General features: G+C 42.6%; 1 protein-coding gene across 3 annotated transcripts in view; it reads right to left on the bottom strand.

The window, feature by feature from the left end:
• Positions 1 to 3,663: 3,663 nt before the first annotated feature.
• The window catches only part of CAMKK2 (calcium/calmodulin dependent protein kinase kinase 2), a 158,682-nt gene continuing 150,202 nt past the window's right edge, over positions 3,664 to 12,143 (bottom strand). For 2 of the 3 annotated variants that reach the window (XM_075323571.1, XM_075323563.1), the window contains 3 exons: positions 11,942 to 12,070; positions 9,971 to 10,071; positions 3,664 to 4,271 (listed from right to left, as the gene is read on the bottom strand). In XM_075323571.1, coding sequence (XP_075179686.1) covers positions 4,199 to 4,271; positions 9,971 to 10,071; positions 11,942 to 12,070 — 303 coding nt within the window. In that variant the 3' untranslated portion in view covers positions 3,664 to 4,198. Of the gene's footprint in view, positions 4,272 to 9,561; positions 9,594 to 9,970; positions 10,072 to 11,941; positions 12,071 to 12,143 lie in introns of all 3 variants that reach the window. The other variant, XM_075323581.1, reaches the window with a different exon arrangement.

Raw genomic sequence — 12,143 nt, 5'->3', positions numbered from 1 at the left:
TGTCTGCGACATATCACCATGAATATCATTCGCGGACTTTCCTTGCAGAAACAAGAATTTTATCACTCCTCTGCTCTCAGTTGCTGTGAATATTGCATTAGACTCCACCATTTTCTTTTCAAGCGTGCGTAGAACACAGTTGCCATAAGCAACAAGCACAACATTTTGAAAACATATATTAGACACATAAGACTTTCATGTGATCCAACATTCGTTCCCATAAAAACAAAAAAAATCACAAAGCTAAAGACTTATCAGCAGCCCCTTGTATTGTTTTATTTAAGTGGTGAAAAAGAATTCTGAAATTTGTCTCCAAATTTTTTTCTGCTTTTGTCATCATTTTCCAAGACACGTAATGTGCTAATTTTTTGGGATATGGGGATGTGTGAGAGCTTATTTTGCGCGTCCTGAGCTAATGTTTTACAGATATCATTTTGGGGTAGAGCCGATGTTTTGATTGCCTTTTATTGCAATGTTGCGGCAACAAAAAACCCCGTAATTCTGGTGTTTTGATTTTTGTTCTTTATTTTTGCACAATGCACAGGAATTCTCCTCCCTGTCTGTGATTCCCCAGCCCCTCTGCCTGCCTTCAGCCTTTGAATGACCTTTCAGAAGTACGACCAAGAAATATTTTTGCATGCCAGGTAAACCCATTCACAGCTACAGTATTACATTTCAGAACAATTTTTGTAGTGTGACAGGATACATTTTACTGTTGAAAGAAGTCACTCTCAGTATGGAATATGACAGAATTTAATGTATTGAGGTAACAAAATCCCCAAATCTGAAAGTTCTGCTTCATGAGAGAATAGTCTAAGAAATAGACATACTGCACTATTAAGGCCCCGTTACACGCAACGACATATCTAACGATATATTGCCGGGGTTACGGATTCCATGACGCACATCCGGCATCGTTAGCAACGTTGTTGCGTGTGACACCAACGAACGGCCATTAACGATCAAAAATACTCAGCTTATCGTTGATCGTTGACACGTCGTTTATTTTCAAAAAACGTTGATTGCTGCAGGACGGAGGTTGTTTGTCGTTCCCAAGGCAGCACACATCGCTACGTGTGACACCTCGGGAACAACGAACGACAGCTTACCTGCGGCTGCCGGCAATGAGGAAGGAAGGAGGTGGGCGGGATGTTACGGCCGCTGATCTCCGCCCCTTCGCTTCTATTGGGCGGCTGCTTAGTAACGCCGCTGTGACGCGGTTTGCCGGCAACAGCGAAGTCGCTAGGCAGGCAAGTCCCGTGTGACGGCTCCTAACGATTTTGTGCACCACGGGTAGCGATTTGCCTGTGACGCACAAACGACGGGGTCGGGTGCTTTCACCAGCGATATCGCTGCGTGTAAAGCCCCCTTTAGGGGTTTATTTTGTGACTTTACATGAGTGTGAGTATTGATGCTTTTTGTATTTGGTGTTGGCAAATGAGAGACTATTAAAGTTAGATTCCTGATTTTTAGAAAAAACAATTAATTTGAAAATAAACAATATTATATAGAGTGAGGAGTTTCTAGGTGGCTGCAGACAAAATTCAGAAATTAAATGTAAAGCCTGAAGAAGAAAATTGAAGATCAATTGGAGAAACACTATTTCTCATAATGAACGCTTATTTTATACTTTTAGCTCATGCCTCAGTCTAAGAAACATCACTCTTTAAGCTAAAAAAATATGTTTTTGTGTTTTTTGGGGGGAAATATTTATTTATAAGTGCATTAAATATATTCAACAGACTATAGTTCAAAAAAGATTTTGCTACAACAGTGTCTTTACGCCAAATTGTCCCAGGCATGATGAACTTATTTAATTGCATTTTCCTCATAGAACCCTAAGGTGGGAAGACACTGGCACCTGTTATAGGAGATCAAAAATCGAAAAATAAAGTGCCCTGAGATGAAACTGCTATGACCTACACTACCCAGGATGTCTAAAACTCGCCAACATCTGAGAAGGACCCTATGGAAAAGGAAGACCTACTGTACAGCTTTATGTTGGAAAAAAAATCAATTGGCAAAAACAATCTAGAATACATTAGTTACCAATTACAAAGTAGATGTGGTTTTGGTAGTTGTAGCCACAGTTTAAGGAAATTAAAGAGATCATACAGTTTGTCCCAATTTTGCAAATGGGAGTCGCATGTACTTTAAAGGGAACCGGTCAGCAGATTTGGTGACTATAAGCTGCGGCAACCACCACTGGGCTCTTATATACACCATTTAAACATGCTGTATATAAGAGCCCAGGCCGCTGTGTAGATCATAAAAATCACTTTATAATACTTACCTAAACAGTTGGTACAGTGCAGACGGGTCAGATGGCTGGCTCCGTTCTCTGGGTGCGCCTCCTCTTTCGGCCATCTTTGTCCTCCTTCTGAGGCCGGGGTGCATGACACATCCTACTTCATGCACACTCGCCGGCATTGAGGTCCTGCGCAGGCGCACTTTGATCTGCCCTGAACGTTTTTACACAACGGCCTGGGCTCTTATATACAGCATGTTAAAATACTGTATATAAGAGCCCAGAGGTGGTTGCGGCAGCTTATAGGCCCCAAATCTGGTGACAGGTTCCTTTTCATTTCTGCTGGTTGAGAACGATGCAATGGGCAGAGATAATAGCTGTTCTAACAGGACCAGTGTGGATATAATACCTTGTGGGAATGTTAGAGACAACTGGTGCAAAAAGAAAATAAATCTGTTGCACTTACACTATCCTGTTTACAGCTATTTGCTTTTTCATTGTTTTAATATTAATCTATATTACAAAACACATTGTCGTATTCTTGTGTAATGAGGTAGTCAGTCCTTCTATATGAGCAACCCCCATTCTTATTAGACTAACATCAGCTAAGTGTATTGGTATACGTAGGCTAATGGGCTATAATTCACCATCCACATCAATGGCCACACGTACTAGACTGAATAGTGGTTATTAGTGGGCTGTCTTGTTCACATGCATTATATTTTTCACTTGTAAAAAAAATATATGAAAAATATAAGCATACAGTATTTGTCTTTAACCTATAGGAAAGTGGTTTTCAGCACATACAGGTTTTATACATGAGGTGCACTATTCTCCAGGTGGATGCACACACATCAGCAATGTATCCTCATATAGACAGGAGAACAGTGATTTTGAAGCCCTGCTATAGAGGTCGTTCTAATTATCATGATTTGGCACTTCCCTACTGACTGTACAGGCTAATTGTTTAGGAAATTGCCACCAATATATTAAATGGGAATAGGTCAGTAGATTTTTGCTATGTAATCTGAGAGCAGCAAGAAAAAGTGTCAGAGATCCAGATTCTAGCTGTCTCTTACAGCAGTTTTGATTAAAAACAGTTTTCTCTGCTGCAGCTCTTTGAATGCTGAGCTCTGTATAACTCCGCCCACTCGCCTGAGTGGCAGTTTTCTGTGTACACTCTGCATAAGCAGAAAGTCTATCCCCCGCCCTCACCACTGATTGGCAACTATCTGGTAGCAAGTTTACTAGACCTCTATTGATAAGTTTATCACAACTATAGCAAACAGCCCAGTAAGTGGCACGTCACTGGAATTCGGATGCTGCGATCAGATTAGGTAGTAAAAACCTGGCAACAAATTCTACATGAGAACCTGTAATGCTTATTCTAAATATATACTAAAATGTAGTCAACCTTCAGAGCAAACGTTTATTACAAAAAAAAACAACACTTTGGCAGTTTTCAACTGTTTCCTACAAGGTATATGACTCTGGGCTTTGAGAGTTTAATTTAGCCAGACTACTTATACTGAAAGGAGTCTTTTCAGTACTCCCCTTTACCAAGGTGTCCATACAATACGTGCATGCACTGTAAGACGTTTGACTTGAAGTGTAGTGTCCTGCAGGCCTTATATATATGTGCACGATGTGGGTAATATTTGGCATCATTAAGACATCTGCTACAAGCCACTTCGTATTTTTTTTTTGCAATATACAATACAAGCACCTTCTCTGGATCAGTCTCCATGAGTCCACTGGAAGAATGAGCCCATAGCGAGTAAGTTATAATGTTTAACAACCAAGGCAGGACATTAAGGTCTTTAGCGCATGCAGCAACATAAGGTGCATAAGTAGCATGCATGGTTCAGTTTACACATGGTGTGTTCAACATACACACCCTCAGGTCATAGATAAAGAAGCCCAAGCCCTGGCACATCACAGCAGATACCCTCAAGATAACACTTCGTCTTCTCCCAATTCCTGCAGGTCACTCTCTCTCAGGCTTTCATCACTGCCTTGAATCCTGTGAATTAAGCACATTAAAATTTTCAATGATTTTTAATGAAAAGAGCAATGGAGAAATAAATTTAGAGACAGATGGTAAAAGAGCAGGAAAGAAGTGGCACGTCCGATCAAGGCAGCAAGTGGCAGAATCAAAATACAAGGTGTCTAGCAGAATACATGTATTTTTCCTGGACTGTGTGCATGGAGTAGGCCATCAATATGAGTGATAGATGTCTTACTTTGAAAATATTGGTCAAATGGTAAGAAACTCCTATCAACTCTATGGGGTACTTTGCACGTTGCGACATCGCTACTGCGATCTCGTCGGGGTCAAATCGAAAATGACGCACATCCGGCGCCGGTAACGACGTCGCAACATGTAAAGCCTAGAAGCACCGATAAACGATCGCTAAAGCGACAAAAATCGGTGATCTGTGTAGTGTCAGTCATTTCCATAATTTCGCTGCAGCGACAGGTACGATGTTGTTCCTCGTTCCTGCGGCAGAACACATCGCTGTGTATGAAGCCGCAGGAGCGAGGAACATCTCGCGCTCGGCATCACTACAATCGGCTAGCGATGTCGCAATGTGCAAAGTACCCTTAAATCGATGAGAACTTAAATTGAGCTGTTGGGAAAATTGCAGAAAACACTAATTCAGGATATATTGTATATAGTAAGGTCCAGAAATATTTGGACAGTGAAACAAGTTTTGGCATTTTAGTGATTTACCAAAATATAGTTTTTGTTTTTTTAATCAGGTTCATTTTTATTAACCGATAAAACACACATTACATATAACAGTTCATTTCCCCACAAGAACAATATGAAAGGAAGAATAAAACCATCTTCCATCACAAAAATAACTTTTATATTATACAATAACAGAAAATGAACAGTGCACCTGCAGCCCACACCCATCATCAAAACATGCCACTAGGTAGAGGTTTCATTTCAGTGTACGACCTATGATCGAAATACATCTTCCCTGGCCACAATCTGTGTTTCAGAGATACAGAAGTCCTCCTTAAAGGGGTGGTTCACCCATATTTTTTATTGTCTAGATCGATATTATATTGAGAAACAATGTTTCTCTCAAATACCTTATGTTGTCAATAGTGCCTGTGAGAGGCGCTATTGCAGACCGCTGCTCCCCGTCCAGTGACGTACCCGTCCAATGCTGCCACGTCACATCCGTGCGGCCGGCTGCGTTCTGAGCCCATCTTCTCCCTGCTCCCCCCTCCCTCCTCCCTCACAGCACGTCTCTTGCTTGCAGCGTTCTGCGAGGAGGGAGGAGGGAGGGGGGAGCAGGAGATGTGCCGTGCTAGGAGGGAGGAGCGAGGAGGGAAGGGGGAGCAGGAGACGCGTCGTGCTGTGCTAGGAGGGAGGAGGAGGGGGGAGCAAATGGGCTGTGACAGCAGTGAAACACCGCTCACAGCTCAGAGTCTGGGAGACTGTAGCCGGCCGCACGGATGTGACGTGGCAGGATTGGACGGGTACGTCACTGGACGGGGAGCAGCGGTCTGCAATAGCGCCTCTCACAGGCACTATTGACAACATAAGGTATTTGAGAGAAACATTGTTTCTCAATATAATATCGATCTAGACAATAAAAAATATGGGTGAACCACCCCTTTAAGGAGAAGGACCTGGTCCCCCATATATCTTGCAGTATTGCTGAAGAGGGAAGTCCCAGAGTATCCAACCACATCCCCCAAATCTTATAGAATTTTTTTTAGCACATTTCTGTTAAGGTCCCCTGGCCGGAGGAGCTGTGTCCCAGTGGTAGGCCAACAGTTTCCTAGCCTGATATAGGAGTCGTGTGATACAGATCGTCGCTGGTGAGCTCAAGTCTGCCCCCTGCTCCAGGAGACCCAGAATGCACGTGAGAGGCCTTGGCTGCAATCGCATGCTGAAAACTTGCACAATCAGGGCTAATACTGCCCTCCAGTATTCCTCGATATTCCCACAGGACCACATCATATGCAGCAGATTGGCGTTTTCCCGCCCACACCTAGGACAATGGTCATCTGTCCAGATCCCCAACTTATACAATAGACTAGGTGTCCTGTATACGCTATGCAGTAAAAATAGCTGCGATAGTCGTTGACTTTCGGATACTGCCAGGCTCGGAGTCTAAGACTGGACACCATGCCATTGTTCATCTTTCAGGTGGCCTAAGTTCCTCTCCCACTTTTATCTGGCTTGCAAAGGGAATTTATCAAGGTATCTAGGTAGCATGTAGCTGTATATAGCCTAGAGATAACACCGTAGAAGCGTTCAGAGGTCACCAAATCCGCGAGGGTGTGATTCCTTTCTAAACTAATGTGCATGTGTCATGTATATGTCTCGTAGGCGTGTCGGAGTTGTAGGCACTGATAGAAGGAGATGTGCAATATCCCAAATTCAACCTGAAGCCGATCAAAACTCTTAAGTGCATTATTCTGCTGTATTTGGGAAGCCAAATATACACCCCTATCCACCCACATTACCCAGCCTGAAGGTTTTTGCAGTTCTAGTAGTCCGTGGTTATGCCATAAAGGCCAGTATTCCGTTTTTCCTAGTATTCCCAGCAACGCCTTCCCTATATCCCACACCTTGTATATCAGTGCTAATGTTGAATGTGATTGTCTGTTTTTGGGAAGGTATCCCACTTCCAAAAAGGCCGGCGGATATCTCCATCTTGTAAGGCTCCTCACCAGTTTTCCCCCCAATGTCATAAGTGTCGTCCCTTCCCCACCCCCAAAAAATGCTGCAGCTGTGCTGCAATATAGTGTAGATCCACGGTTAGGGACTGCATGGCCCCCCTCCTCCTTCCCTCTCTGCAAAGTCTCAAGAGGAATTCTGGCCTGTTGCTTTTTCCACACATGCTCCCGAAACAAGGTGTTAATTTTACGAAAAAATTTCCAGTGGATCTATACCGGGTGTTGTGGAGGAGATACAAGAGTTTAGGCATCATCACCATTTTTAGTAGGTTGGCACGGCCAGTAAGGGACAGCGGTTGTCGGCACCAAGCAGCTGTTTTTTAAACTGAGACAACATGGGTTCTATATTTAGAGTATAATAATCCCATGGTCAGGCACTAACCACTATCCCAAGATATTTAAATTTGTCTACCGTTGGAATTTGCAACCCAGGGATAGCAAAGTTAGGTGGAAGCGGATCTATAGGGAGCAAAGCAGACTTTTCCCAATTTATTACCAAAGCATATTCAAGATACAATGCTATCATCAATACGGGCTTAAAGTGCAGACACTCAGCTTTAATTTGATGGTATTCACATCTGTGAAATTTAGTAATTAGTTTTTTTATTATGTAGCTGCCTCTTTTTCAAGGGACCAAAAATAATTGAGCAATTATCTCAAAAGCTCTTTAAATGGGGTGCATAGGCTATTCCCCTGTTAATCCATCATCATTTAGGCAGGTAAAAGGTTTGGTGCTGATCCTAGGTGTGGCATATGCAGTTGTAGCTGTAAGCCCACAACATGTGGTCAAAGAAGCTCTCAATTAAAGAGAAACAGACCACCATTATGCTAAAAAAAGATAAGAAATCCATCAGAGAAGTAGCAGAAATGTTAGGAGTGGCCAAAGCCATAGTTTGGTACATTCTGACAAAAAAAAAAGGAACACAATGGTAAGCTTGGGAACCCTAAAAGGCATGCACAGTAAGATGACTGTGGTGGAATTTTGTCAATGGTTAAGAAAAACCTCAGTCACAAAATCCACCTAAATGAATGAAGAACACTCTCCAGTAAGTGGGTGTTTCAGTATCTTAGTCTACCATAAAAGAGAAGACTTCATGAGAGAAAATACAGAGGGATCACCACAAGGTGCAAACCATTAATCTGCCTTATAATAGAAAGGCCAGATTAGATTTAGCCAAACATCTGAAGAAGTCAGCACAACTCTAAAAAAGCATTCTTTGGACAGATTAAACCAAGATCAACCTGTACCAGAATGATGAGAAGAAGAAAGTATGCAGAAGGCTTGGAACGGGCTCATAATCCAAAGCCGTCCACATCCTCTGTAAACCATGGTGAAGGCAGTGTGATGGCAGTGGTATGCATGGCTTCCAATGTCACTGGGTCAGTAACATTGATAGTGTTTATTGAGGATATGACTGAAGACTTAAGCAGCCAGATGAATTCTGAAGTGTACAGGGCTATACTTTTTGCTCACATTCAACCAAATGCAGCAAGCTTGATTGGATGGAGCTTCACGGTACAGATGGACAATGACTAAAAATATACTGTGAAAGCAATCCAGGAGTATTTTTTAAAGCAAAGAAATGGAGTATTCTGTAATGCCCAAGTCAATCATCAGATCTCAACTCCATCAAGCACGCATTTCACATGCTTAAGACAAATCTAGGAAAGTCCCACAAACAAGCAACAACTAAAGTCAACTGTATCTCACCCCGATTAGCTGCAGCTACGATATCGTCTGCTGCAGCTAATCAGTAAGATCAGCTGTTCTCCAGTCCTGTTGTGACCGCGCGCGCTCCTGCGGTCACAATGAGATCTGCAGAAGCGAGGGCGCATGCGCCGCCCTCTCATGCACAAGACTAGGTACTGCGGGCTTCAGAAACATGGCACCGGAGATGAGCGCTATGTGCAGGCGCCAACTCCGACGCCGTGTTTCTAAATAAGAGAAATTTGCATACAGCCAGAGAGAGGGAGGAACAGGCGGGGGTGAGGGGTGGGGGAAATCATGTGCATAACCGGCCCGGATATTATCTGGAGAGGTGCACACGTCAATCAAAAAGTGGATGAATTTTCAAACTTCATAAAACTTGGATTTCACAGCCTAAACATCCGAGCTGCCCACTAATGGTATGTGCCTGTGCCTGATAGTGCCAGTACTGCACTGGCTGCACCTTATATACCAAAATCCTGATGTTTGGTTCCCTTTAAGGCAGTCATTGCCTGCAAAGGATTCTCTACAAAGTATTAAAAATTAACATTTTATTTATGGTAAAATGTATATGTCCAATTACTTTTGAGCCCCTGAAATGAGGAGGATTTGAAATGAAAAATGATTGCAATTCCTAAACGTTTCACAGGATATTTTTCTTCAGCCCCTTTTGGTCAAACCTGAAAATCTACACAGCAATTGCATCTCAGTTGTTTCATTTTAAATGAAAAACAATGGCACGAAGATTTAGTCACTGTCCAAATATTTCTGGCCCTAACTGTATGTATATAAAATATTCAATATTTTATCACTTTGCTGAGCAGCTTAAGTTATGCAAAGCAGTGTTAGCTAAAGTTCACAGTGTTAAAAAGGTTTAAACACTTTCTGCCCTTGTTACCTTTGGTGGATATATTCCCTGACTTGTTTTTTCTAGAAGTGAAAAGACATAAACCCATTATTTTTTTACACTTTAATGGCAAAAAATAACTTGCCTTCATTTGGAGCGGACTGCGCGGTTACCATAGAGACACAGAAACTCGAAATGATGGCTCATTAACGGCCTTACATACCATAGATATACTGACAGTTTGGTTGCTATCATTTAAAAAGATTCTCGACTATTTGCAATAAGAAAAAGGAGCACAAAACAAAAGTTAAAAATGTAGTTCGCTATAATGTGGTGTTCAGATGTGTTAGCAACTAGGAGCAAAGGCTGTAGGCGATTTATATTGTATCGATTAGTCTGAGGTTTATTATAAGCAAATATAAAGAACTATATCAAAACTTCAACATGTAGGGAAACGTACGTCTGTAAGGTTCCAGGAGAAGACAAAGATCTTTCTTCTTTACGGCTTCCTTCAAATGGATTCCCAAAAGAACGTTTCCGCAGCATAGTTTTTACCAATATCTAGAAAGACAGACAAATCATACATAAATACAATATGTCCATAGTATATCTCAGAGAAGGGGTAAGTAAAAAACTGGGAGGTGGGAGAGGGTAAGAGATATAGATTATATATATATATATATATATATATATATATATATATATATATATATACATACATATATATATATATAGAAAAATATGTATATATATATATATATATATAGATTCAGTGGCCATTCATGATACTTATTGTTAACAAAATGAAAAATAAAAGCAAAGAAAAGAAAAAGAGAAAAGCTAGCTTGGCTCTCACAAGTATCTGTCAAATATCCAAACAAACTACAACACTATTTATTAAGAAAAGCCAAAGACAAAAATAATATGGACGTATAGCCTGCTGTAACTGAATAAAAGCATAGTGCATATAAACATAGGGTACTTAGTAGACACTATTTTTGATAAAAAAGCACCATTTATTAACAAAAAAGAGGAACACAGGAATGATATAAGCCATTAAAGGGAAGGTGTTGTCCAAAAAAACAATTACATTTCGATAACTGAAAAAATGTAAAGTATTAATGTTTTGTTTAAATATTATTATTTGTTTTTAATTGAGCAAAATATAAAAAAATTAAAACGTTTGATATTTTCTGCTCAAACACTAGGGGGAGCAACTGCTGAAATCCTACTGTAGAACTAGCTCACATTACAACTGCAGTAAAAGTAGGTGGAATCTGCTCTCATGTGTGTGATGCCACGCCTCCCCTTCCCGTTCTGAGTGTTTCCAGAAGGATAAGGGAAGATTAAGTTTAGGGACAAAGTGCGGAGCCACTTTGTTGGTGACCGCAAAGTGATCCTAATGTTTAAAGTGTCACCAAGGACAGGGGCATAGTGCTGCCCATATAGCGCGCTGCACGCCCCTTACCAGCAATGCTGTGCCGCACACACGCCCACCTGCAATGCTCTGCTGCAAGCATGCCCACTTGCAATGCTCTGCCGCATGCACGCCCGCAATGATCTGGCACACGCCCTCCCGCAATGCTCTGCTGCACGCACACCCGCAATGCTCTGCCGCATGCGATGTTCTGCCGCACGCACGCCTGCAATGCTCTGCCGCACGCCCGCATGCAATGCTCTGCTGCACGCCCGCATGCAATGCTCTGCCGCCCGCCCGCCCGCAATGCTCTGCCACATGCACGCCCTTGTATACCGTGCTCCGCTGCATACCGCGCTACTCAGCATACCACGCTCCACTGTATTCCGCTGTATACTGCGCTCCTCAGTATGCTGTGCTCTGCTGAGCTGAGAAGCGGAGGCCTGAGGTGAGCACATGAGAGCGGGGGAGCGGCAGGGGGGAAGTGGTGGCGGGGAAGCGGCAGGTGAAGAGGCGGCAGCGGGTGGGAGGGTAGCAGCAGTGGGAGAGCGGGATGGAGAGGGTAGTGGAGGGTAGAGGGTAGCGGCGGCCCGGCGCAGTTACTCACACATCCTGAACGGGTGACAGGGGAAAGTGCAGCATACAGCCTACTCTGTGAGCTCCACAAGGATGGCGCCAATCATCTCACTCTGGTGCGATCTGGACAGCCCAGGAGGCGTGTCCAGCTCACAGCAGGGAGCTCTCTGTGTTAAGTCTAGGGCTCCGAGCCCATCTATCAGATCCAATGCCTAGGGCGCTGCGAAATTTGAGGTGAGTAACTGTCGTTACACACAGCAAATCCAAGATGGCAGCGCCCAGTGCTTCAGTAAAACTAGAATTAAATAAAAACGAAATAAACTGTGAATTTAATTTTGTATTAAAAATACTTGATTTCATAATCCCTATTATTAATACAAAAATAAAAAAAAAAACGCGACCCCTTCCCTTTAAGGGAAGGGATGGTGTTGAACTTACCACTGTTGCCAAGCTGGGAATGTGCTTCACAGAATTTTCTACCTCCTCTTCAGTTACTTCTATCAGGGTGCAGTTTTCATCCTCACTAGGGAGAGGTTCAGCACCATCTTTAGTCACCCATGGATGTAGCTAAATCAAGAAATATTAGGAATGCCTTTATTATTTTCTCAAAACAGAGCAGAGCATGGACAACACAAGGTGA

This window comes from Anomaloglossus baeobatrachus, chromosome 1, assembly GCF_048569485.1.
Source record: "Anomaloglossus baeobatrachus isolate aAnoBae1 chromosome 1, aAnoBae1.hap1, whole genome shotgun sequence".
In the NCBI taxonomy this organism is placed as follows: domain Eukaryota; kingdom Metazoa; phylum Chordata; class Amphibia; order Anura; family Aromobatidae; genus Anomaloglossus; species Anomaloglossus baeobatrachus.
The sequence above is the reverse complement of the archived record's forward strand: the minus strand, read 5'-3'. Positions and strand labels throughout refer to the sequence as shown.